The 27,611-nt window shown below is 46.6% G+C and overlaps 1 protein-coding gene across 1 annotated transcript in view; it reads right to left on the bottom strand.

Moving 5' to 3' along the window:
- Positions 1–27,398, bottom strand: part of LOC125171717 (retinal-specific phospholipid-transporting ATPase ABCA4-like) — a 32,980-nt gene extending 5,582 nt beyond the window's left edge. Inside the window, exons 1-7 of the mRNA XM_047868872.1 lie at positions 27,317–27,398; positions 26,359–26,491; positions 17,363–17,430; positions 16,731–16,837; positions 8,095–8,188; positions 6,919–7,060; positions 4,903–5,042 (exon numbers count right to left, since the gene is read on the bottom strand). Of these exons, the coding sequence (XP_047724828.1) occupies positions 4,903–5,042; positions 6,919–7,060; positions 8,095–8,188; positions 16,731–16,837; positions 17,363–17,430; positions 26,359–26,491; positions 27,317–27,398 (766 nt within the window). The remainder of the gene's footprint in view (positions 1–4,902; positions 5,043–6,918; positions 7,061–8,094; positions 8,189–16,730; positions 16,838–17,362; positions 17,431–26,358; positions 26,492–27,316) is intronic.
- Between the last annotated feature and the right edge of the window lie 213 nt (positions 27,399–27,611).

The raw sequence follows: 27,611 nt of genomic DNA, 5'->3' as shown, positions 1-27,611 counted from the left end.
GAGATGGCCGATAGCCTGGACTTGTAATTTCATGCTCTGATCGGCCCCAGTCACATTCTCTCTGACTTCACTCAAAACATACTAGAAGCAGAAATTAAAAACAAATTTTTTTTTAATGTTTATTTATTTTTGAGAGAGAGAGACAGCGTGAGCAGTGGAGGGGCAGAGAGGGGGAGACACAGAATCAGAAGTTGGCTCAAGGGGCGCTTGGGTGGCTCGGTGGGCTAAGCCACCACTTCAGCTCAGGTTGTGATCTCACGGTTGGTGAGTTCAAGCCCCGCATCAGGCTCTGTGCTGACAGATTCGGATTCTGTGTCTCCCTCTCTCTCTGCCCCTTCCCCGCTCACTCTCTGTCTCTCGATCCTTCAAAAATAAATAAACATTAAACAAAATTATAAAAAAAAAAAAAAAAAGAAGCTGGCTCCAGGCTCTGAGCTGTCAGCACAGAGCCCAACATGGTGCTTGAACTCACAAACTACGAGATTATGACCTGAGGGTGGGTCAACCCCAAGGGCCTGCCCGTGCAACTGGGCAGACGCTTAACCAACTGAGTTACCCAGGCTTTCCAGAAGCAGAAATGTTTTATCAGGAGGCATAAAGGACTCCTAACAGTTAAGGTGACCCTGCAGCAAGTGATTGAACCCTTGCGTCTGTACTTGCCACAACTCACAGGGTTATTGTGAGGGTGACTCGGGGTAAGGACTGTGAAGTGGCTAACTCCCAGGCCTGAAAACAGCGAACCCTGGATAAGTGCTTGTTCTGAATGTGTTGTTATTATTCTGACACCTCCCGGGGGATTCACACCCAGGTTACCCACCTCCACTGCCTGCTACCAGGGCCAACACTTCAAGAAGGCCACTGCCACAGTTCGTGAGGCCCTGGCCACCAAAGAAGGCTATAGGCCCAGATATTTATGAAATCATTTCAACGTCAAGGGAAAGCATCTGTGTTACGTGAAAATGCCTCTGTCTATATCCCAGCTCCCCTGGGAGCCTGGTTGACAACTTATCTCTTAGTGCTTCTTTAACTAACTTTAATTATCAAATGCCCCTGCTCCTTCCTGGTCCTAACACCACAGCACCCCATCCTCTCCCACCCCCCCACATTCTCTCCTCACCAGGTGACCTAGAGGCCTGCCCCGCTGAGTGCTTGACAGCCTTCACTTCCGTTTTTCAGGTCGGTCCTCTCCCTGTGGGGCTCGTCCAGATTGAGGTTGCTGCTGATTGCCTCTTAAAAGAGGGTGGGACAACGCCATGGGCCTGCCCATGCAACTGGGTCAGGGGCACCCGGCCCCGACACTCCCCTCCACAGCAGCCTCTCAGACATTGTGCCACCAGGGAGTCCAGTCTCCCCACCTTCCCCATAGGGAAAGCCCAAAGGCTTCAGGGGAACTAGAATACAAGAGGGAACCCTTCCGGGAGCAGGAGGGGTCTGAAAGTGCTGCTCTATTTTATTCTTGCCTTCCCCTTTCCCTGCTAACATGAGTCATGTTGTCTTCCAAACTCTGCTTCCTTTCTTCCTTCCCCTGAACCCCACCTCAGTTGTTCTTTCTCCCAATCACTTCTTCACCTATAGCATTATGTCATAGACTGGCTTCAGTGACACCCCAACACACACACACACACACACACACACACACACACACACACAAATCTCTGGACAGTAGAGGACTATAGACCCTGCTTTCATGATACCCCTCGTCATACCTAGCAGTGCTGGGCACACAGCTGTAAGCCCTTGAAGTCACCTCTCTCTGACACCCAGCATGAGAACCTGACATGGAATTGGGGCCTCGATAAATGCCTGTGGAGTGACAGGAGGCACCCAATAAATACCTATTGTCGGGACCTGAGATTAGGGACCCCATCTGACTGTTGATCAATTCGTTATTCTTTAACTAACTCACCTGAACTTACATACAAATATCTTGCTTGGAGAGGGTAGCCATTCCCCCCCACCCCAGGTGACTGGGTTGCTGTGGCCCCAGGGAGAAGGGGCAGGAGTGTGCTGGTTCCACACACCTGCAGAGGGGTGGGGGCCACCCTGTAGGGAGAGTGTGGGGCCCAAAATGTAAGAGGTGGCTGATACCAGACAGAAGCTCTACCAGACTCCTGAGGGAGAAATGTGAACTGGGGGCCTGAGGAAAGAAAAATAAATTTTGTTTAAAATGTGGTTCTTCTTGTTCTCTTCCCTGGGAAGAGGCTGGGGGAGGGGGATGCTGAGGCCCATGGAGGTGAGGGGAGCTGAGGGTTGGGGTGGGAGAGAAGCAAGGAGAATGTGTAGGGCTCATGGGAAGAAGGTGTTTGAAGATGATTGAGAGACCACAGAGCTTGCTTGGGGGTGAGAGGGGAGGGGGCTTCATGTCTGGTGTTTTACCATTAATCCTCCCCTGCTGAGAATGCTGCACTACAGGTTTGCTAGGAAAAGAAAAGGCCGCCTGGGTCAACCATCGGCATACTTTCCCAGGTGACTGGGAACTGACAGGCAAAAGCACATACCAACGACAGCCGCCCACCTCGCTCTCAAAGGCTTTACCCTCCAGTGGAGCTTTGGGTTGAGGACAAATGTTCACAGTGAGCAAGGTCCTCAAGTGACCCTAGAATGGACCCTAAAGTAGTCTGCCATGCTGATGGTGGACCCCAGTCCCTGGCCTAGAATTCCTTCAGAGACTTTGGGGATGGTCCCCTCTCACGGCCACCAAGGTCAGGGGTTCTGTGAAATCTTTGCTTCCAGCCCCCAAATTCCTTTGGGTAGCCTTGGCTGACCCTGTCTCCCCAGACCTCCAAAACTGCTCTCAATTAGAGAATTTCCCTCACAGCCTGGAGGCCTGCAGAAGGAACCACCTGTATGCCAACTCAAAAGTAGGCCCGTGTTGGGGTTAGCAAGTAGTGACTTTGGTTCTCATATACACACTGTAAAGACCACAGAGAAATTGTGGTTTGAAATGACTTCCTTTACATTTCCTCCCAGCTGGACTCCATCTGACAATCAGATACCGAAATGAAATGTCTGCCTCCTTCTAGATCCCACTGGATGAATGGGGTGGACAATCACTCCAGTGGTTGGACAGCCCATGTTCTCATCTGCTTCTTTAATCCTGGGCAAAAATGTTCTCTGGTTGCTGCCTCTCCCCATTTTTTTCTTACCATTAAAATGTTGATTTTACTCACACCTTACTTAGCTTGAGCTAAGTAAACTCTTCTATCCAGAGCAGCAAAGAAGGTAGTGTTTATAATCTGGTTTGTAGAAAGTTACTGCACAAAGAACATGTGTCACTATTTTTGAAAGAATTAAAATGTAATGAAGTAATCTTAACATGCATCTGAACATGCCCCTGTCCTTCATTGCTCCAATAGGCAGAGGAAGGAGAAGGTGGCCCAGTGGGAATTCTCCTAAAAGAACTTTCCCCTCCTGACTGTCCTGAGCTCTGGAAGCCCGCCTGCTTCCCTCCACCGCCCTCCCCAGGGTATGGTCACTGTTCTCTCAGTCCTGGGAGCCCTCGGGGTGACCACCCACTCTGACTTGTGTGTCGAGCTGCATGGGTGAGGAGCCCCAGAGGGCTGATGTGTGCCATTCTCCCGCTCGTCTTGTTTGGAACCCTGAGCAGGAGCTGTTCTATCTAGCCCCTCCTATCCCCTTGGTAGACCCCTTGCAAGTCCCTGTCATCCTCTAAGGTCATCCCGAGAGTCACTGCCCCCATCCCTATCCCAGGAACATAGGATGATCCAGCATCTCCAAACCTCTTCCTTCCCAGCCTCTGAGCCACATCCCTTAACAGTTCCCGCACTGGCAGCCTTTTCTCTGCCTGCAGGACTGTCAAGACTGGATTTCTGTCAAGGCTTGCTCCCTCCCTGATGCTCATTTGCTCTCCTGGGGGCAGGTGGGAAGGGGGATAGGGTTCCAGCTGGTGCCCAGGCCTCTGCCATATCCAGCTCTCACTGTTTCTGAGCCCAGGTGGCTCTCCTACCCTGATGCCCGGCTCCTCTATTCGCCTGCACAAACTCAGTGACCCAATGGCCTGGCCTCTCTTTCCCTCAACCTCCCCATCGCCTACCTTCGCCTCTGCTCTACTTCAGCCACCGTGGCCACCCCCAGGGGCTCGTTCTCATTGCTCCTGCCTGCTGTGGAAATCCTGAATCCACATAGCTCACTCTTTGAAGTCACCAAGGCTTCCATCCTGCTCAGTTCCCCGGTCCTTAAACAGGATCATGGAACTTCAGGAGACCTCTATTCCTTTGTACCCCCATTTCCTCCCAGCCATTTCAGCACTTCTGGCATCCCATCATCCATCCTTATACAGCCTGGACCCGATGCATGTCTTCCAGGCACTGCCTTCAACCGCTTGCCTCCTGGACTTTCTGCAGCACCTCCCTGTATCCCCCCAGGCCTGTCTCACCCACCTATGCACCTGCTCTGCCTCAGGGTCTGGGATGCTGAATATCCCTGGAAGAAATGGAATGATCGTATATATTTATGCCACAATACACATATGCACTCTGACCTCCCTGGCCCCTTACTTGACATTGCTTCCACACATCTTTGGCTAGCTTGCTCTCTAGTGCTCTATGAAAACAGTTCCACACCTTTCCTTTTACCTCTTTCTTCCTGCTTCCACACCTAATCTAGCTCCATACTTCCCAGAGTACAACCTCTCTCGGCATTTTCCTTTCTGTCTCTAGACTTACCTGGAATGAGAACGTTCCTGCCCTCTTCAATTTCCTAACTTCAAAGCTGATGGAAAGAGGAGTCCTCCCCAAGGTGAACTTCATGCCACCTCTATATCCATTCCTTCCTGCCTCCTCTAGTACCTTTTCCCATCAAATCTCCCTGCTCTTTCCTGTGCCTTCTGTCTCTCTGATGGATGAGGCAAGTGATGGTTGAGAACACGCAAGAGCAGCACACCTGCAACTCTCTCAGGGTGAGTCCGGAGGGTGTCCATGAGTTGGGAAAAAGTTTGAAGTTCTTTCCAAACATGGCCAAGGTGCTGGCTCTCTGGTGCATCCATAAGGAGTTCTTGAAAATCTCGAAACACTCTTGCCAAGCTGTAAGAAAGACAAAGCTTCATCAGGAAAGATATAGTTGTCACTTTCATAATAATAATAACACTTCTCGCTGTTCTTTAAGATACCACATGTTTGGCCCAGCTACTACATTATGTATCCTTATCATACTGTGAAGGCCAAAGGAGAAAAGGACATTTCAACTTTGTTGTACATATAGGTTAATAGAGCTGGTGAGCAATTTGTTTCGTTTTCTAGTTTTGGCAGGGCTGGGTCACCTCTCAACCCCATGCTCCGTGTGTCTTCTGTCCAGAGAAGCCTTAAGCAGGATGACATTAGAAGATATTACTGGAAGTTCTTTCCAACCATTGCCACTTCTCTGACACCTGCCCTTCTAGCCATTCATAGGCAGGGACAGCCATGCTAAATCTCCAATTCCTCCCTGCATGTGTACATGCACACACACACACACACACACACACACCCTCTCCCATGGCTAACTGGACAAGCAAAATGAAGCTGAACCAATCAGCTATGTTCCCAGGAATTTGAATGGTAGTCAAGGATGCTCTTATGATTGGCCAGGGCAAGGTGCTCTGAACTAGACAACCAGAGCCAGCCTGGGCTTTGAGAAGCAGGGACATTGGTCCATGGAGAGAGGCGAATGTAGTAGATGCCCAGAGAGGGCCAGAGGGCTGAACCCTGTAGGCCCAGACAGAAGAGAGCTGGTCCCCAGCCGTCCAGTCCTTGTCCTGAGGCCTGCTTGGCTTCCCTTGACTTTGCAAGAAGGTCTAGTGTCCAAATCATATATTTGTCTCTAGAGCTTCAGCTTGCTTGAATGGGTTTCTGTGCCTTGCAAGCAAAAGAACCTTGAATAAGTCAATATTTCACCTGCAACAAGTGTGTGAAATATGAAACCTATATTTCCTGGTTCAAATGCCAAGTACAGCTGGAGTCTGAAGCCCTTCTTCCCCAACTCCCTCAGGTTATAGACACCTCTAGTGCCAGTCCACCAAAGCTCCATCTAGCCTCCACTGAGGCATCTCCAAAACTCTCCTGATCCCACCATATAACCCCATGGGATCTTTATGGATGGGTGGGTGTTTCCTCTCACGTACCTCAGGGAGACTCAAGCTGAAGTTGTAGATTGCAAGTTAAAATCTCCAGGTGGTGTTTGCAACCACGTGAGCCCAACTAAAATGTCACCTCCCTGACATTCTTAGGAAAACAGATGTTCCCTCTTCTATCTTCCTATATTCCAGGGATTAGCAAACAGATACATATTATAGGCTAACAGGCCATAAGTCTCTGTTGCAACTACTCTACTCTGCCATTGTAGGGCAAAAACAGCCATCGTTTGTTCCCAATGGGGAAGGCTACCTCTGAGCATTGGGCTGACTTGCCAAGTGCTCCTCTTCTTGAGTCAAAATACAGGTTTGTCCTAGAGGAATTATATCCAGAGCTCCTCTAAGGAAAAGAACTGGAGTAACCAAATATCCTTTTCCATCTGACCTGTGTTGTTATACAAGTATAGTGAAGCCCACTTCCCAACAACCCCTTGTTGGTGTCCTTCAGATGTAAGTTGAAGATCAGCTCAGTGGGTAAAGGACAACCCTGTGAGCATTCCTGAGCCTCTGTCCATAGGACATGCTCACATTATGTTCTCCCACCTCCTGCTCTGAAAGGGAATTCCAAAGGCAGATTCTCTTTCTATGTGATTTGACTTGAAATTAGACCCCAGATGAGAGGTCATTAGCCTGGAGTCCACAACTCCCCCCAAATCATATGCACAATGTAATATTTTATGTGTGTGTCCATTTTGGGGGCATAGGGGTTTTCATCTGTTTCTCAGAAGGGTTGTTAGCTCCTCAGGTTAAGAACCAGTGCTCTCAAGATTCGGGGGAATCTCAACACTTACATGGAGTCGTTATAGTTTGACACAATTCCAGGAGATTCTCCCGGGGTGGGACTTTGAAAACAAGGATTGTTCACATTGCAGAACATCCCCTGAAGCCACGGCAACATTCCTGCTGAGGGCATCGCCTTGTTGGGAAAATGGCCTTGAGGACAGGAAATGAAGACAAGGAGTTAGTTTTGGGAATCACATGGGATGCTGGTTCTAGTTGCTGGGGCCTCTGCAGGAAGGATCCTGGCCCCTCTGGTGTTTTCCTTCATTCATCAACATTTAAGAAGCAGGAGCCTCTAATAGATGTCAGGCCCTATGCTGAGTACCAGAGACAGGCTGTCTCCTTTCAAGCTCCCAGTGTAGTGGGGAGACAGACAAATGTTCTAGTAGAGGTACGGAGGGAAGTGTGGAGGGGAACAGAGGAGGGATGGTGGAGGGATGTTAGCTCGAGATGGCTCCACAGTGTTGCTGACACTTTAGGAGGAAAGGAGGTTCATCTATTCCTTATGTTCTTATGAGCACCTACCCCAAGCATGCAAGAAGGTTGCAGGTTATGGGCTCCTTGGGGTGTAAGCAAGAGTTTGATGAACAGGAAACTGACCCAGAACTTGAGGCTTAAAACTCATGAACAATACAGTAAAAAACAAGAATAGAGGACTGAGAAGCTTTGTATTACTTCTGAGGTCTGCACGTCAGCTGCTCAGAGGGAGAAGATGTCATCCTGGCTGGAAACCATGACATAGTATAAAAGAGGCACTCACAGGCTCATTCCATGTCCCAAGGTACCTCTGGGATCCAAGAAATAATATATGACTACATGTGGCTGTACAGCATCCCTTCTCATTTTTCTCTAGCACCGTATATAACATATCCCTAGACTGGTCTCCAAAATAAACTCATTTATAATCTGCTTTTAAAACCAGTAAGAGTTTAGGTATAGGGAAAAAAGAAAAGAACCGGCAGAAACAAAAACTAATTTCACAATTCTTCAGTAACTACATACAAGTATTTGCAAAGATGTAGGATTAAAATATTAGTTTGTATGATGCTAATGAATCTCTGTTTTTTGCACTGTAGGCATGAAATGATAAGTAGATCCAATCTGGCACCCTTAGCCCCCAAGGCTTTCCTAAATGAAAGGATTGGACCTCCAGGCTGGCCAGGGCTACCCCCCTCCATTATGCTTACATTCATGTTGGCTGTAGAGTGGGTTGACATTCCTTAACCAGATCAAGAGCAGAAATAAAGATAAAGGCCATACAAGTTCCACCACAAAGCGAATCTGGAAAAACAAAACAAAAAGAAGGAAGAGTGATGCTAACACATTACTGGAAACACACCCAGATAAGACACACAAATCAGCACCTATCTGTGCAATAGGGTTTGGTTGTGGTCTATTTCCTAAAGGACTTCCTCCTTTTGTTGCCTCTCCCTCATTACCTCTATCCTGACATATTAGACCAGTAAGACTTTTTGTCCATTTGGGTTCTGCTCTGCCTCTATTTTAGGAAACTGCATTAACAAAGATTTTCAGCAAGGACCAAGATGGGTGCTTCAGTACTTTTCAGATGTCACTGTGCATGTGAATACAGACTCTGTTCTGTAGAGGCCTACCGGGATCTCACATGTCTAACAAGCTCCCAGGTAATGATAATGCTTCGGGTAGCAAAGATTTCATTATAACCTCTCATTCTGCAGATGAGGCCCAGAGAGGGCAGGTGACCTGTGTATAGTGTCAGAATAGCAGTGACAACATCTGAACCAGAATCCAGCCTCCTGTCTCCAGAACCAGTGCTCTTTCTGCATTTCTCCACTGCCCTGCCTTCTTCTAGTGCACACTAGACCTCGTGTGTATCGCCAGTGAATGACCTTGCATATGAGGTCATTGAATGAATGAGCAAATGACTCCGAAGTACTGTGATCCATAGCAAGGTCAATGAAAATCTGTGTTTACCGACATCTTTCCTTCCACAATTTCTTGTTGCTTAAAGGAAGAAAGCAGTGCATACTATTGTGAGTTTTTACAATTCTGGCTGCTGCTAACAACACACGGTTGAAAGCCATTACTAAAATATAGGTTCAATTAGAGTTTAAGGACTTGACTCCAAAGGAAGAAGCAATTGGTTGTTTCAGCCATATTCTGTGGCATTGCACAGTCATATTCTGTTGCAGGTGTGGGATTGTGGGAGGGAAGAAGAGGAGGGGGCATGTGAATTGGGGAAATGGAATAGCAATTCTACCCAACCCCCACTCCAGAGACCTTAGGAAGGAAACTCCTAAGATCTGAAGGAGAACTTTTGCTGATGGCTAAGAATAGAGACTTAAATATATATAGATCAGCTAGGGGTCATTTGCATGGTCTTTGACCCTTTGTCATTCCTTTCTTCTTCTTCTTTTTTTTTTTAAGTTTATTTATTTTGAGAGAGAGAATGAGAGAGCAAGAAAGACCAAGGGAGGGGCAGAGAGAGAGAGAGAGAGAGAGTCCCAAGTAGGTTCCACACTAGCAGCGTGTGGAGCCCAACTCAGGGCTCAAACTCATAAACCATGACATGATGACCTGAGCTGAAACCAAGAATTGGACACTTAACCAACTGAGCCACCCAAGTGCCCTGACCGTTTGCCGTTCCTTTCAAAGAAATGTACATAAGTGCTCAGCAAAGTGATAGACACCACAGCAGGTACTCAGTGAATATTTGTTCCTTTCCTGCTAGTAGAGTATGCTGGCTATGGAACTATTGCAAATTGTAACATAAATCAGTGCAGGGGAAAGGATAATGCATTGAAGAAAAAACAAAACATGCATAGGGCAGGTGGTTGCAGTTGGAACTTATTTTTTTAAGTTTATTTTGAGAGAGAGAGTGCACTTGGGTGTGCATGGGCCCACAAGTGGTGGGGGGCAGAGAGAGAGGGAGAGGGAGAATCCCAAGCAGGTTCTGTGGTTTGTGCAGAGCCCAGAACCTGACTTGGAGTTCTGTCTCATGAACCCTGAGATCATGACCTGAACCGAAATCAAGAGTCAGATGCTCAACCAATTGAGCCACCCAGGTGCCTCAAGGTTGTAACTTTTTACTCAATGTTTTATTCAAAATATGTCTAGGGAAGATATGTTAGAGGAAACACACTAAAATATTATTATATATGATATAAATTTTCCTTAAGACACTCACTTTTCAGGGCTCCCCATACACATTTTTCTATAAGATGGCAAAGCATCGAAATTGTCCAATTCCCATCCAGTGTTACAAAGACTGACCCCATTGGATAACCATTGGAATTTTGGCAGTTCCCCTAGGGCAAGCAAACCAAAGGAGGAGGGGATTGAGCCTCTTCCCCAGGGACCCTATCTCACTGTTAACACCCTCCCCAGCACAGCTGTTCCCACAGCACCCTGCACTCCCCTTACCACTCATTGTAAATCAGAGTCCTTACTCCTTCATGGAAATGGAACCCTCACTGGTTGCGAGCTTCCTAAGGGCAGGGGTCATGTCTATCCTTGTCACTACTTTGATTCCACACCCAACACAGGGCCAGCTTCATAATAGGTGCCCCATAAGTATGGAATGAACGAACCTTTGCTGAGACTGGTCTAGGAGGTTCCTGGAGGAGGTGGAGGTGACACAGAGGCTCAAGTCACCAACACTTTGCAGATTTAACAAACTGCACCCCCCGAGGCATGTTCTGTACACTGGCTCCATGCCTTCTATCCTAGGTCCTTCTGTCAATGAGTAAGATCAGGAAGCAAGTCTGGCAAGATAACCATGTGAGTGACAAGTACAAGCAATGAAACCGGAAGTTGTTCCTGGTGTCTTCACCAAGGAAGCGTGACAACTAGCCCAGATTCCACACATCAGACTCTTCCCCTTAAGACAATTGCTTGCAACCTTGGCTTTCTTCCAAGTCAGTCAGCTTCCTTCCACGTAGCAATGTCTATCCGGAGTAGTCTGGTATGTGAGACATTTGGGAATGGGAAGATCTGGGATAAGAATCACTTTGGGGCTTGTTTCATCACTGAATCTCAGTTTTCTCATCTGTGAAATGAGACCGTTTCGTCCTTCAGCATACACTAAGAGTTGAGAGTGTCAGTATTGAGGTTTTTATCCAGCTCTGCTCCCTATTAGCTGTATGACTTTGGGTAACCCATTCAATCTCTCCATGTCTCAGGACTTCATCTGTAAAATGGAGGCTGATACCAGGGCCTCCCCACCCCCCCGCCCAGAGTGGATGAGAGGAGGAAGTGAATGTGAAACACCTAGAGCAGAATCGGGTACAAGGTAACATTCAATAGACACGTATCATTTATTATTGACCCTCACTTTCACAGAGATCACAGGGACGCTGTAGGTCACAACACATTATAAAGGCTAAAGAGCAAAGAGATCTCATTTACTTTTTACCTGTGAGGTCTTAGGTCTGCCCTCCACTCACATTCAGGTTCCCTCTCTTTCTCCCTTTCTGGATTCAGAACTGTTCATTTGCTGGTTTGGAAACATGGGCTTCTTGAGTTACTGACCACCCACTGTCCCCTGCTCCATCTCTTAGGAGAGGCTTGCACCAGGGGAGGGATGGGCCAGCCTGGCCTACCTGTCCGTGGATAAAATTCCCGAACCCAAGCTAGCACACACACACAACCCTTCCAGTGTTTGTCACACACGTTCTCTCCTCTCCTCACTCACTCCTTCTTGTATTTTTGAAGTATCCGGTCTTTGCAGGACATTGTGATTTGAAGTCCCCCATCCCCCCACCCCCACCCCAAGTGGGAGACCAGATCAGAATTCTCCTTTTCCTCCTTCATTCTTTGCCTGGCCTAGGACTAGTGTGGCTCTGCAGGTGTTCCTCTCCACCGTATCTCTGAGTTAGGGCTGCTGTTGTCTGCCCCCCACCCCCTCTTGACCACCTTCTTTCAAGGCAGGTCCCAGGTGGCTGCCAGCTGGAATCAGGTGGGGAGCTCAGGCTGTGCCCCACATCAATTACACCGGACATCAGGTTGGTTTTTGTTTGTTTGTTTTTAACACTTCTCAGGTAATTCCAATTGTGCAGCTGGGTCTGAGAACCACCAGCACAGGTAGTGCTTGGTAAATGAAAAACGTCTGTTGAGAGGTCAGTGCTATTGTTCTAACTCTGCGACGTTTGTCTTGGAGGGGCCGCATTTCACACTCCCTCCTGCACAAAGACCACTGGCAATTCTTTTCCAGACGGGCAGGTCCTCACAACAACCTCTCCCCATGGTCCCCGCCCCAGTCATGCTCAGCATCCCCACCCCAAAGCGGCATCCTTGTCCTTGATGCTCAACTGTGCGCAGGCATACCCCAGGGAGAAATTCCACAGCGTAATTAAAAACATGTTTTGAAGGCGGCTCTGACTCCCCCCACCCTTTCCCTTTAAACATGTCTGTAACTTTAATTAAGCCCAGCCAAGGCTCAGAAGGGGCCGGTGGAAATTTTTTTTTTTTTTCCCCTAACTGGTATTTCCTTGTTCTCTCTCTCTTTCTCTCCTTTTTTTTTTCTTCCCCTCCCCCTCTCTTTATAGCTCAGTCTACATGGGGGAGGAGGGGTTGCAAGGAAGGGCAGAATTGTGCTTGTTGTTTTAAAACTCCGCCAGCTAGATTTCCTTCCCTCCTAGTCTGTTTCCAATTTAAAGGTGGGTAGCCAAGGCTTGAAATGAACTGCTTGATTCTCCCTTCTGCACCAACAACCCAGCCAGGATTCTTAGCCTGGATGAATCCACCCTGGGACCTGGGCAGGCTTGCAGCGGGCTGCCTACCCTCCCTGCACCTGCCAGGTTCTCCTTGCCTATTGCTGGGCCTGGAACCAAAGGCCACAGGCCTAGCAGGTGCCCAGGTCATAATAACCCCCCTACTCTCATGAGTCCTCAGGCCTCCCCAAACATCCTGCTCTGACATGGAAGCTGGGACAAGGGGAGGACACCAAGGAGGCCTTGCACCGGGAGCTCTCAGGGGCAGGAGACACACCCAGTGATCTTTATAAACCTGGCACAGTGCCTGGCCCGTAGCAGATACGGGCGGGTGTTTATTTGTCCGGGGCAGTGGGGAGAGCTCTCGTCATTGGAAGTGCATGTTCTAGGGCCAGCCTTGAGAAGTCTTCTCTCACGCTCTCCAAACCCCATTTCTCTTCTGAGCGCCCAGAGCTCATCCTCACCTCCCACCCCACGCTTCCTTCTACTCCACTGTTGCGTGCACTATTCTGTCGGTAGTTTTGTGCAGGTGTGAGCTCCCACTGGGCTCCAAATTCCATGAGAGCAGGGGCTGTGTCTGACTCACTGGGCTGTGCTGGATGTATAGGGTGATCATACAGCCCAGTTTGCTAGGTTAAGTGTTAGTTTCCATTTATTGCCCTGGTGCCATTGCTCCTAGTACCTCCTTTCACTTTCAGAACTGCCCCAGTTTGGATAATAAATTAGATGGCCACCCTATCTTTGTGGTCTCCATGACCACAGTGTGGGGTCACGGCCATATCTGCCTGTCCTGAAGTCCCAGGACCAGTCCTACCCGTCACTAACCTCTGAGGCCTCATTGACCTCAGCAGTACCTGTGGAGACACCAGTGGTATCTCTCCCATGGAGCTGAGGTGACACTACAGTGCCAGGCACTTGGTAATACTTGATACATGTTAACGGAGGAAGAAAATTTTTAAAAAGGGGTGGGAGGAATGCCCGGATCTAAAGATTTTCATCTTCTTCCGTCTGGGGTTGGGAGAAGAGGAATGGGGACATTTGATATCTGTTTTGCTGTTGCTCACAATAGTAAACACCCAAAGACCACGGACGTTTGAGCAAGTAAAAACCTGGGAGCTGAGTTGTGGGCTAGGTGTGTTGTACTTTCCTTACAGTCACTATTTGTAGAGGCAAAAGCTTCCAGAAGAACCAAAAGCTTAGGGAAGGAGCCACAGACCCCTGTCAGGGCTGCAGGGGGCTGTGGAAGATGCCCCCATCTTCCTCAGACATCCTGGAAATTCCTGGAATATGGTAGCAGTGGGGAAGTCGGCTGGAGGCATACCAGGCAGAGATCTCAAATTCCAGGCCATCGGGATGACACCAAATGAATGTCAGCCCAGACTGGGTCTAGTCTTAGGAGATTCCCCCAGCCCAGGTTCTCAGCCCAGCTGGTCCTATCTCACCACAGAGAGGCTGGCCAGGTGTTCCTCTGTGGAGAACACCATGAGAAAGACAGAGTCCCCGAGCAGGGGACACCCACCAACATCAGGGATAGGGAGCGGAGGTTGTGAGGGACTCTGAGCCAAATCCCGTCTTTAAAAATAGGGTCGTTCTCTGTAATAGCAGCATGCCTGACACAGAAATAGAATCATTTCAGCAGGTAAAGTCCTCAAGCATATTGTCTGAAGGCCACAAAGAGCACATTGCGAGTAGAATTAAGTGATATTCTTAATTTCTTCAGGAAACGAGATAAAGAAAACAGTTGCTGATTGGGTTTTCCTTGGCATTCCACAGATGGTGAACATCTTGTGGACAAAGACCATGCTTGTCTTGTTTGCCATTGTGTACCCAGCACCTGGCACAGTGCCTACTGATTAATAAGTACTGGTTGATTCAAGGAACACATTAATAAATAAATGGATTTAATAGTGAATCTTGTTTGGGGCACCTGGGTGGCTCAGTCAGTTAAGCGTCTGACTCTCCATTTCAGCTCAGGTCATGATCTCATGTTTCATGTGTTCCAGCCCTGCATTAGGCTCTGCGCTGGCAGTGAGGAGCCTGCTTGTGATTCTTTGTCTCCCTCTCTGTCTCTGCCCCTCCCTCACTAGTGTGCACTCTATCAAAAAAAATAAATAAACTTAAAAAAATAGTGAGTCTTGGGGCGCCTGGGTGGTTCAGCCGGTTAAGCATCCAACTTTGGCTCAGGTCATGATCTCGAGGTTCATGAGTTCAAGCCCCACGTCGGGCTCTGTGCTGACAGCTCAGAGCCTGGAGCCTGCTTCAGATTCTATGTCTCCCTCTCTCTCTGCCCCTCCCCAGTTCACGGTCTGTCTCTCTGTCTCTCAATAATAAATAAAGGTTAAAAAAAATCTAAAAAAAATAGTGAATCTTGCTTAACTTTTGTCTGTTTTCATTCTGGAAGGGAAGTTCTTGGAAGCCAGGGACTGAGTCTCTGATTACTGTTAGCACTTGGCTCCTGAGGGCAACAACTGACTCCAACACTTTGGAAAATCAGAGTTGCTTTGACAAAGGAAAGCAGCCTGAGAAGAGTGGTGTTTCCCAAATATGAGGGGATCCTAACTTGGCTTCCCTCTGCAGCCTCCCTAAGTCCTATCCAAGCCACACATGGCAGAAAGGACCGACCACCTGTGCACATGGTTGGACTGTCTCCTTTGCTGCTTGCTCCCTTTGGGCTAGTTATTAAGCTATTGTCCCTCTGCTCCAAACCCACCCACCAGCCAGGGTTCCTCTGGGCAGGAAGGAGCAGCCTCATTGTGCCCCTTCCTCGCAGGTCTGAGTTACAGCTCTGCCAACATCTTCTCAGTGTTTCCAAGTGCTACCGATTCCACGTCCTTCCTTTGGTTCCCTCAGCACTGGGGGTGGGAGCTGTGTCCTGCAATTGCTGCCTCTATGATACCTTGCTCTCTTCCACCCACGTGGGGAGCAGCTTTGTACTTAGCTAACACCTTTTTACATTCCAGATTTTCTCTGACTGAACCCTGACCGAGACAATCACAGGTCTTCAGATGTTCTACCAGATGGCCCCCTTCTTCCCTAACATTTTTTCCAACACCCAGGAAAACCCTGTCCCGCCTGCATATACCCATCTCAAATCGAGGCTTGGAACAAATCCATTCTCTTCTTCCTCCCCGTCCTCCTTCCAAAGTCTCCCTGCCTTGCCTGCCTCCAGTCTGTCTAATCTCAGCTCTATCCACCCCTGGGTCCTTCCTTCTTCCTTCCTCCTCCAGCATCTTTAGTCATTTGACGTTTCCAAGACTGCAAGGATATAGCAAAGTGCATATTTCTTTATAGTTACCTATTTACTTCACCCCTTTCCAGAAAAAAAATTAGAAACCAGTTGGCATTTGCATGTATACCCTTGGGGTCCTCTGATCCCCTGTGGCTCTTGCCTACACTTCTCAGGGGATATCTGGCCTGTCCCACCTTTTATTGCTCTTGGTCTCAAAACACCCTTCAGGTTTCCCCAGCCAGACTGGAAGTGAGTCCAGGGTATAATCTGTGTCTTTTTCTTTTACATCCCTGGTCCAGCCCAGCCCCGTATCAGCCCCTTTCACTGAAAGGGCTCAGTGAAAATCCGGGCTGGGTGATAAGCAGTTGTATCTCATTGAATCTAAGTCACCATCAATTGTAAGGCGCAATGTTACTTCTTGCACACTGAGAAACAAATGTGTCCAGTTAAGGTGCCGGTTGACCATACGCTGCACCCAATGTCAGAAATGTGAAAGTGTGAAAAGCCAGTGTAACTCATAGAATCAATGAAATACAGTATCATTGGTCTGGAAAGCTCTTGGAGTGTTGTTTTCCTTTGAGCCTGTTCTTCAGGGCTTAGGATCTTCCCACACAGCAGAGTATGGATGCTCAAAGGGCTTGTGGACTGGAATGGCAGGTTTCAACACCAGGGGGTGGGGGAAGGGATGGGCAGGCCAAGGATTCACATGCAGGGAGGGCAAAAGAAGACTACAATTGGCCGTGCTGGGCTGCAGGAGGAAAGGGCCCATCTCTGGACAAAGAAACATGTCTTCCTTTGAAGGACGCTTGTCAGAGAGGTTCACAGAGCAGCCAGCTGTTACTTCCGTGCTAAATGGCAAGGAGCCCACCGACCTCTCACCTTCCCCACCCCACCCCCACCTCACCCTCTCCACCGTGTCTTTGCTCTCCACCTCACTTTGAGACCACAGACTGCCCTTCTTACCTTTTGCCTTTTCCTCAGGGTCCAGTTCTTCCAGAGCAAAAGCTGGATCTGTCTCACAAAGCCCATGGTGGTGGCCACACGAACAGGAGATCACTCCAAGCCCTCGGTTTATGGAGGGACAGCAACGGACATACAACACCGCTCAGAGCACCTCTGTCTCGGGCCACTGTGTCCTTCTCTGGGTGATTAGAGGCTAGTTTCCCCCTTCAAAGCATAATCCCTTTTAATTCACGTAAGCCCTTTGTTGAGGAAAGCAGGCTGCCACTCTGTTGCCCCCATCTTAGGAAGGGAAGAGACACCTAAAGATAGGAATGGCTGGGCACTGAGCAAAAGGAGGTGGGGGACTTCAAGGGAAGCATAAACACATCACAAAAATATAGAGGCTATGAGAAATTAGATCCGTGCTGGGGAACTAGATTCATTTTGTACCCCAGGCAACGGCGCCCAGGCCAAGAGCTGAGTTTGGGCTGAAATCTCACTTGTTTGTGCTGACCGAGCCTTGGGACCTGGTAGAGGGCTGCATTCAGGGAAAAGGAGTGTCTTTTTCTTTTCACGAAGGGGCCTTCAGCTCACCAGAGAGGTGAGCCATATGGGTCGGCAGAGCCCAGAGGCTGTGTACCCCATGGCTGGAGAAATTCGATCTGCAGCAAAAGGGAATGAAGGGAGCGCATAGAGAGGCAAGGCGGAGGGCATGAGTCCCAGCTGCGTCCCTGTTTCCAGTTGTCCTTGGGACACAGCTGCTCCCTAGCTTCTCTTTCAGGCTATTTAGCTGTAAGACACCCCAATCCCTCCAGTAAAATCCCCTTTTGCCTAAATTAGCTCATTTCGCTCCTATCAATTGCAGCCAGAAAGGTTCCTGCCTATTTATTTATTGTGAGTTACCTTAATCAACAAGGGGATCTGACCTGGACAGACTGACAATGGGTCAAAGAATTTATCCGCAGCCCATTGGAATGTATCTGAATACAATTCCTGGGTAGGCACATGATTGCAACAGCAACGCAAATAGAAAACTCAATAGAGTTGCAGTCGTTCAAAAGAGAAGAACTAGACTTCATGAGTATCTTTTAAGGAAGCCAAAGAACTCCAAAATAATCAATATTGTCAGTTCCTGTATCTATTAGGAAAAGGCTGACAATTATTCAAAACCTGCTGAGCAACGTGAAGGCTTCACAAGTGGGAATATGCGTGGCAGGTTCAAAACACACCAGTCATGATACATTATCAGCTGGGACTAACCCACTTTCATAGTTGATCAAAACACTGAAAATTCTATCAACTGATTCTCCAAACACTTTGGTGGCCCATGAATCAAGTGGGGTATTGCTATTTGTTTCTAGTTTTGAACCAACTTTTTGTTTAAAATGTATTTACCATTCACCGTTACAAGAATTCTCTCTAGAGAGTCTCAAAGTGAAACTGTAAACACATTTTTCCTTTGTTTTTCAAAGTAGAAGCAATACCACATAGTTCATCGTCAGAGAGAAATGATGAATATTTCAAAACCATTTGGCACAGAGTAGAGGAATTTCTCTAGAAAAATAATCTCTAAAACTTCCATATTTAAAAATATCTTTGGAGGAGAAAAAGTTAGAAATCATGAGAATGGAGGTAGTGCATGTTTCCCTGAGTCCTCAGGATAGCATAAAATGAATATCTATTACATGCCAGTACTAACTAATTTCTAGATTTGGATTTACATTTTTTTTGAGAATGATTAAAAATAAAAATAGTTTCTTATTAATAGCAAAATACATTAAAAAATGTCTTTAGGGGCACCTGGGTGGCTTAGTCGGTTGAGCGTCCGACTTCGGCTCAGGTCATGATCTCGCAGTTCACGAGTTCAAGCCCCATGTCAGGCTCTGTGCTGACAGCTGAGAGCCTGGAACCTGCTTCCGATTCTGTGTCTCCCTCTCTCCCTGCCCCTCCCCCACTCTTGCTCTGTCTCTCTCAAAAATAAATAAGCATTAAAAAAATGTCTTTATAGACTTGATATGAGTATAATCCCAGAACTTTGCTTTTACCTAAAATATCTACACCTTGATTTTATGTATTAATCAGTCTTGACTCTTACTTGATATGGTCTCATTAATGAATTTAGGGGCTTGGAGCTATCCTTTTGAGGTGGCCGCTCACTGCAGCAAGAATGGTATGCCCATTTTCTACTTTGCCTTGCTAGGGACATTTACATAGTGTCATAAAAGAGAACCAGGTCCCGTCACTAATTAGTGTGGAGTAGAAATTAATACCAAACTAATAGAACTTAAGCATTCAGTGGTATTATGGAATCATAGGCTCTATACACTGAGAAATAAATTATATTTTACTAATTTAATCTCTACTATGAGAATCTTGCACATAGCTGGCACTAATTTAGTCTTTCCTGTAAGAATTTTGGACTTCACGTTGTTATTATTGTTCAACTGGCATATAGATATTACATTTTAGTGTGTAAAAATAGTACTATTTGAAAACATATTCACCTGAAACATGTCCACAAGCTTCTATCTTACTTAGTGAGAGGAGGCACGGCTCTCATGTTTAAGCAATCTCTGCCTCCCCAAATATTCCAGAGCCACTCTGTACACCACGTAAAAAGAGAGGTCTTGAACGGAAATCTAGAGAGCTCACTGTTTAAAAAGCAGGCACTGAGGGTTTTATCATGGCACACCTTCTAACAGCAACGTGTGGATACTCACCAAATGCCCATCACAGAAGAACAGATACATGAACTGTGGAGTATTCTCTCTGTCAAAGCTCCTACAGCAGTAAGCATGAACAAAGTGCACCTACAAAAAAAAAATATATGGACAGTTCTCCCATCCAGATGCTGAGCAAAAAAAGCCTGACACAAAACATGTTAGTCCACATTTATATAAAGTTCAAACACAGGCAAAACACATCTCTGATGTTCAAAGTCTAGATGATGGTCACTCTTTAGGTGGGCGGGGCGGCTGTAAGAGGGTGCAAGGGGTATTTCTGGGGGTGCTGGAAACAGTTTTTTTTTTTTTGATCTATGTGTCAGTTACTTGGGTATGTTCAGCTGGTAAAAATTGGTCTGTAAAGTCAGGATTTGTACACTTCTCTGTATGTATGTCAGACTTTAATAATCGTAGTTTTTTAAAGAGCAGGTGAAAGAAGAGAATGCAGTGAAGGAGCCTGAGCCGGAAGAGCTAGAGATGATGGGGAAAAGTCTGGAAAGAGGGGTAACCTTGAAGTCATGGAAAGGGGATGTTTCAAGAAGGAGGAATTGTTCCACAGTACCAAATGGCTCAAGGAGAGTGGGTAGCATAAAGGTCACTGGATTTGATGACTTCAAAGCCATTCTGTAAGAATGGCAGAAACCAGAAGCAGCGGGCTGAAGACTGAGACAGGAGAGTGCAGCTGCTGTCACGTAGCTAGACTGTGCAGGCAGATGATGGAGACAGTAGCTAGAGGCAACATCAGGTCAACCGGGTCTTCGTTTCCCTGAAGACAGGAGAGATTTGGCCATGTTAGTGTGTGGGAAAGAGCTAGTTGAAAGAAAGATGCTAAAGTTAGTGGTGGATGATTGATGGGGTCCCCAGGAAGGGGAGGAGGTGGAATTAGCCTTGGGCAGGGGAAGGGGCACTTTGCATTCCATGGACACCACAGGGAAGGAGGCCAGGGAGGTGCAGGTGCAGAATTCATTCAGGAAGCCCAGACGGAGAGTTGAGGGAGCTCATCCTAGTGGCTCTTGTCTTCAATGTGGCATAAGAAGAATAGGGAGATTAAGTGGGATAATGTGAAAACACTTTGTGAATTATAAATTGTAACAAACACACAAATTTACAGGGAGGGTATGTTACAGGAGAGCGATTTAATAGACAATATGTAGAGATCTCAGGAGCCAAATTATTCATAGACAATCCCTCTCCCACCATAGACAATGCCCCTCCTGCCCCCAACACACACTGGGTATTATATTTATCTAATTAGCTGGCAAATCACAGGTACAATCTTGTTATTCAGTTCAGCTTAGCAGTTTAAACCAATAATCAGCACCAACGGAAATGTTTTCTCCGGAGATTCTTTTTCCAGTTACAGTTAATTCTGCTCCAAGAGAACTGGTCCCTTTTAAAGGTCTGCTGTCCCTTGGAAGACAAGGTCCTAGTTTCTGGATCTCATTCTCCTTCTCCATCTATGCTGCCTCCCCCACAGGTCCCCCTGGGGGTTCCCTGTGTTTCTCTTTTTCCTGGAGACCCAGCCCGCTCAGATCTCTGGAGTTGGTTCAGCTTTTTCCTCATTCCTTAGAATGCATGAAGCATCTAGTGGCACCCCCACCTCCAAAGGCAGATGACTTTGGGGAAATTATTCATACAGAAATTAAAGGTCTAGAAATGTCTTTGTGTCGACTCTCTTGCCTGGTACCTTTGGGAAGTGTTTGTGGACTTTGGGAGGTAGAAGGTAGGGTATGTGGTCCACACACCCCAGCATGAAGAACATTGCTCTCGCAGAAGACAAAAGTCAAGCTGTTACAAAAGTGAGGAGGCAAACTGCTGTTCCAAGCACGTTTTATACACTTGCTTCAAAAGCTGCTTAGCATTTTGCTGACTTGAGATTCAGAGAACCCACCAGAGCCCAGAGATTTTACATTTTCTGGGCATTAAGTGCAAAATGCTTGCCAGATAACAGACTTTTGGGGGATGCCGGGGAGTGTTTCATAGCAGACCATTAGTCTGGGCTGTTATCACACTGAGCTGGAGTGGGGTTTTGAGCGGCTGGCGGTGCACAGTCTGATAACACCTGAGTAACCTCACTCCCGGGGCCAGGCCTGCCACTCGGCAATCTCAGGGCATCGTGCACTCAGCTTCAAGAGTAAGGCATTCCAAAGGGCTCTGGCTAGAGGCAAGCAGCACAACCAATGACAAACTTAAAGAGAGGGAAAGAGACATTTCAGTGCCAAAATAATTTTTGAAAATCAGGGACCTGGGCTAATTCAAAACAAGTTCTTTGTGGCGATCCATTTCATATGATAAATAATGGCAATAGCGGGGGTGGGGGGGGTGGGGGGGGGTGGGCAGCATGGAAGGTGCGTGCCTCCTCACAATGTTAAGGAAGCCGTCAGGAACTTTCCATCAGGAGGTTGGCAGGCAAACTGGACCACATGTGTCTGCCTAACTTTCAACAGTGGGTACAGAGCCTGCCTCCTGTGCAACCTTGCCAACAGGCGACTGATCAGGAGGAGCTCACTTCAGTCCTCCCGCTAAGTGGCAGAACCAAACAGTGACCGAGAGCAATGACGTTTTTCGGTTACTGTTTGACCTCGGGCTGGGGGGACACAGAAGGAAAATAGAAACCACTCAGGCAGTTTTCCGCGAGGTGGTAGAAGTGGCGTGGGAAAATACTTCGCATGGGTCCTGCCTGCTCAGCCCAACAAAGAAATCTCGTGGTTTGTTGTCAGATTCCTCCAGCTAAATTCGTCAAAGGGGGGGAAGAAAACCTCTGTTGGGTGAGGGAAATCTCTCCCTTGAGACAGTGCCCTAGCACTCCCCTCCTTAATGATTCATAGCCCCCCCGGCCCTCGGCTTCCTTCTCTGCTTACACCTGTGGGCAGGGTAAGGAGGAACGGGGAAGAGGTGCATCAGCTTTTGTTCCTGCCCTGGACTCCTCTCCGGCTCAGCCCCAGTGGGGATGCTCCTCCAGCATTTTCGCAACACCGAGAGCCATGACAGCGCTGGGGTCCAAGCGGTCCCCCTTAGCAACCAGCCTGGAAGCCCCCATGAATGGTGTGTGCAGGCGGTTTCCGTACACATAGCTTTCAAATTCTGATTCTCTTCACTCCCTAATGAAATTAAATTATTTTAAAAAGTGCTAGTCCTCGATACCGCTTAATAAAGATTTGAGTGTGAGTACTGTGGTATGGTGGAAAGTCATAGTCTCTGCAACCACACAGAACTGGGCTCAGATCACAGATCTGCCCCTTAGCTGTGGACCGCTGGTGAATCTCTAAACCTCCTTCTCTATGTTTTAAAAATCCAGATGTTGCTGTTAAATGATGAGAGTGGTGCCACCTGGGTGGCTCAGTTGGTTAAGCGTCCGACTCTTGATTTCAGCTCAGGTCATGATCTTCTGGTTCATGAGTTCGAGCCCCACGTCGGGCTCTGCACTGACAGTGTGGAGCCTGCTTGGGATTCTCTCTCTCTCTGCCCCTACCCTGCACATGATCTCTCTCTCTCAAAATAAAAAAATAAAATTTAAAAAGCATTAACATGATGAGAGGAAATGTCTGCATTAACCCAGGAGCTCCTTGAGAAAATACAGGAAGATTTCTTTTCCTTAATAAATGATGCTTCTTTATTTTTCTTTCAACCACTGTCTGAGCAGTTAGATTATATTTGGAGAAAGATTGGATATGGTCCACTGAAGTCCCTTAATACAGAAAACTGTGTTGCTTTTTAAGAGGCCACATCAGGTCAATACTGGTTTCTCAGAAAGGCCTGGAGAAGCCATCTTAAGTGAAAGTCCTGTCATCAAAGACAAAACCTTGCAGTAAAATAGTTATCACTGGCTTTCAACCTTTAGTAGCTTAACTGCAGCTAGAGAATGGCAGACGCTCAGGGCCTAAACTGAGGAATTAATCACAGCAGGACTGTTCTAATCCTTTTCCGGAACACTTAGACTTTCTCTCTGAAAGATGCTGGATCAGGACTTTTGAGATATCAAAAGTAAATTTTTAAACTAGACTCAGGCTCTGTGTAGAAGGCACATCCGGGGTTTGAATCCTCTGGGTAACACACAGGGTGAAGAGCATATTTCTTAGAGAAGGAAAAAAGGAGCCCTTTGGCTTCAATTGCCTTTCTTGTGGAGTGCATTCAGCTGGAGCAGGGGAGCTGGGCATGGGATGAACTTTGAGGAGTGTCCACAGGCCTCTTCACTGTCATGATGACTGCTGTTGAAGACGTGAGGAGATCAACAGAGATAAAGCCGAGAGAACCCTGACCAACTCCTCCAAGATTAGTCTGTTTCCAAATGGAGCAAGTGTTTCTCAGTGTCTCCTAAAGGCACTTGCCTTCTACTTTTACTATGCTTGCCAGATCCATGGGACACCTGTACTTGATAATACTTAGTCAACTTTAAATTGACTCAATTTTTATGCTTAGCCGAATCCTCAACAATCATCAGGGAAATCACAGGTTTTGTATATTTTCCTATAGTACTTTAGAGCATAAAACTCTGAAAATAATTTTTCATATACCCCTTTAAATAATGTCGTGTGCCACCAGTAGGTACACCAGGATTTGAAAGACACTTCTTTAGATGAGCAAATACATCATGAGAAGAGTGACTATTACAGGCAGGGGGTTAATGGTTATTTTTATTTTTCTGTACTACTTGCCAAACCATCTCCCAACCTCTTTCTGGTGGAAGAGATTCTTTCTTCCTTTCTTTCTTTTTAAATGTTTATTTCTTTATTTTGAGAGAGAGAAAGAGAGTACAAGTGGGTGGATAGGGCCAGAAAGGAGAAAGAGAATCCCAAGCAGAGCCCGACATGGGGTTTGATCCCTGGTCTCACAAATTGGGAGATCATGAACTGAGCAGAAATCAAGGAGTCAGATGCTTAATTGACTGAGCCACTAACATGCCCTGGAAGACATTTTTTTTTAATGTTTATTTATTTTTGAGAGAGAGCGAGCAGGGGAGAGCAGAGAGAGACAGGGGGACAGAGGATCTGACGCGGGCTCCGCACTAACAGCAGAGAGCCCAATGTGGGGCTCGAACTCATGAACCGCAGGATCATGACCTGAGCCAAAGTCAGACGCTCAACCAACTGAGCCACCCAGACGCCCCATCCCTGGAAGAGATTCTTAATAAAGCCCTCCCTTTTCTTTAGTATCTATAAACACTTTCGTGTGCACCATGTCATTTGAACCTCACCCAGTGAGGTGGGCTGGATAAACATTTGGACTTCCGCTCATAGAAGAAATCAAGGCTCAGAATTTAAATTCCTTACTCAAAGACACATAGCTGTCAGTACTAAGGCAGGAGTAGTAAAAGCCTAAGCTTTCTGATTTCATCAGTTATAGCAACTTCTTAGCAAATCATGGTTGACAGGGGCCGGGTGTGAGGCAGGGGAGTGTGCATGTGTGTGCACGTGTGTGCATGTGTGTGTGTGTGTGTGTGTGTGTGTGTGTGTGTGTGTGTGTGTTTACACTACTCTCATCACCATTCACCTATTTCAAAAACAGGAACTTAAGTAAAGGTCAGCTTGTCACAGAGACAGGACTTTTGTTCCAATTCAGTGGAAAACAATGTGGCTTCTATTCTCTTCAAGATTTTGGTGGTTAAGGACACATGTTTCTGAGTCAGACACACTTGGGTTTGAAACTCTGCTCCACTGCCTAGTAGGTGTATGACTCTGGGAAAGTTTTTAACAGTTTAATTTTGATGAGTTTCATCATGTTTAAAGTGGGAATAATAATACTATATGATACATACTATATGATAAATACTATATAATACTCAATGCACGGGGTTGTTGATAGTGGCTGTTGAGAACTTCCACATCACAGGGCTATGATTAAATGAGATCATCTGAAAAAGAGCGTATTACTATGCTGAGTCTAAAGGGAGCATTAAATGATGGCTATTATTCTTTAATCAGAAATGTCTACTGTTGACACATTTGTTACCTAACATTTTGAAATCAGTGATGGTCATGATTGAGTTTTTATAAGGAAGGCCCATCTTCAGATATATGAAATATGATAATAGGGATGTCCATTCAAACATTTACCATTTCCCCTCAAAGCAGTAATAGTGCACTCCCTCTCTCTCACCTCATTTCTGTGACCCAAGGCCATTGCCATCCCTCCAAATACCTTCACAGCAGCAAAGATACTTTACATTTTTTAGGGCTTAAAAATGTGCACTAACTCAGGTATACTATCTCACTTGCCCTTCACAACTGCCCTGTGATGCAGATATTATTCTCACTTCACAGAAGAGAAAACACTGTCAAAAAGGTTGTACGACCTGCCAAAGTCACATAGCGTGTAAATAGAAAAGTTGGGACGGAAACACAGGCCTTCTCATTCTTTCCAATCACATGAGTCTCTGACAAAGCAGGAAATAAATACATGGTTGAATCTTCCTTTGACTTACATCTCCTCTTCCTGGTACATAATGTCATAAGCTTCTGCAAAAAGTTTCCTAGAGCACTAGTGAGTGGGAAACCTCACTTTTTTGACTGACACCAATGTAGGAAGCTGTCCCTAACAGTCCAGCCTGGACTGCCATTGGCTGGCCATGGTTTCATCCTTTTTATTTAAATGGGGAAATCAGGCCACTGGAACTGAGCATTTTCTAAAAAGGAAAACTGAGTCATTTGTTTTTCGCTGATTTCCATTCTAACCTCCTTCTGCGTTGATAGATGGCAAAGAGCTCCCAGACCTTTTGGTGACTCATCCGCACAATGGCGGCTTGTCTAAGGTTCCAAATCAGTTTCAGGATACTAATTTCCTATTTCCTCCCCATTTCAGAAATCCTCACGATAGACTTTACTACCGTGAGCATCGAAAAGGAGGAAAAGATGGATTGGTTTTACAAACTGTTGCGCCCTTTCAATTGTGAGGATGAGACCTCTGACTGACAGTCTGCAGGAAAATGTATCATCGCCATGTTTTTCAAAGGTCAAGTGGCCCCCTTCAAAGGGCTCTACTTGGGTCCCCAGCTTCACTATACCTCTGAGAAAAAGTAAGGGAAACCAAAATAGGAGAGCAAGGGACAGAAGAGGAAAATGGTGAGAAAACAGCAGACGGGGGAAGGGACTCACCTCAGGTCCTTCTCCCACTACCTCAGTCCAAACTAGGGAAGATCTCAGTGGTACTAAAGCAGTGAGAAATGTCCTTCTCATCTCTCCTCTCTTCCCACAATGGCCTCACAGCCTGAACCAGTCGAGCCCTTTTGCAACACTGCTTACCATCTACTTCCCACTACAGAGAACTAGTCGTGTTGTCAGATTACTTAGCAGTATCCTCTTTTGGTTAGATCATGCATTGCATTTGAAGTTGTTTTAGTGGAGTCTCTATTTTATTTTCATTCAGATTAAAGGGTAGCACTTGTAAAAACACTCCCAGTAACTTTGGTGAGACAGTTTAATTCATTGGGTTTGAAAACATTGGCTCCAAGACTGAATTTCAACCAGGAATAAATGCCTCCAAGGGGCAGAAGAGGTTCTTTGACGTATAAATACACTTGTTAGAAAACAGGTCATAAAAACAGTTTACTACATGCCTAGCATGGGAAAACCCCATGATAGCTGAGGTTGTTAAGCTCTTTCATTAGTTTCCTTCAGACACTGGAAGTGAAAAAATAAATAAATAAATAAAGCACAACCCAGCATGATATTTCTGTAGGTATCACCTCCCCTGTATCAGAGTCAACCTGGCGTGGCTGTTAAACCTGCTGATTCCTAGGCTTTGTGGCTGAGCTACTCGATCAAAATCTCTGGAGGTGAGGTCTAGGAATCTACATGTTTAACAAGCTTTCCAGGCAATTCTGACACACCTAGCATTTGTGAAGCACCACGGAGATCAGGAAGACAGGTCCTTCTTCCTCTAGGGTACCAGGGCTGGCCTTCAGGCCCCATCGTCTAAATCCAGTTAATTCTTGCAGCTTTAGGATTGCCGCAAACTAATCGCCGTTGTTGGAGCTACCAAGCGTGGAAATGGTTTATACCAAGAAAATATAACACTGACTTCCATTACATTACCCGCAAATCTTCAGGAATTTTAACTTACTGCATCATAAAACTCAGCTCTGGGATCTTATATGTGAAGCGCTTATTGGAATAGATGGTTAT

The sequence above is a fragment of the Prionailurus viverrinus genome, chromosome C1 (genome assembly GCF_022837055.1).
Source record: "Prionailurus viverrinus isolate Anna chromosome C1, UM_Priviv_1.0, whole genome shotgun sequence".
In the NCBI taxonomy this organism is placed as follows: domain Eukaryota; kingdom Metazoa; phylum Chordata; class Mammalia; order Carnivora; family Felidae; genus Prionailurus; species Prionailurus viverrinus.
Note: the sequence above shows the minus strand (reverse complement) of the source record. Positions and strands in the feature narration are given on the sequence as shown.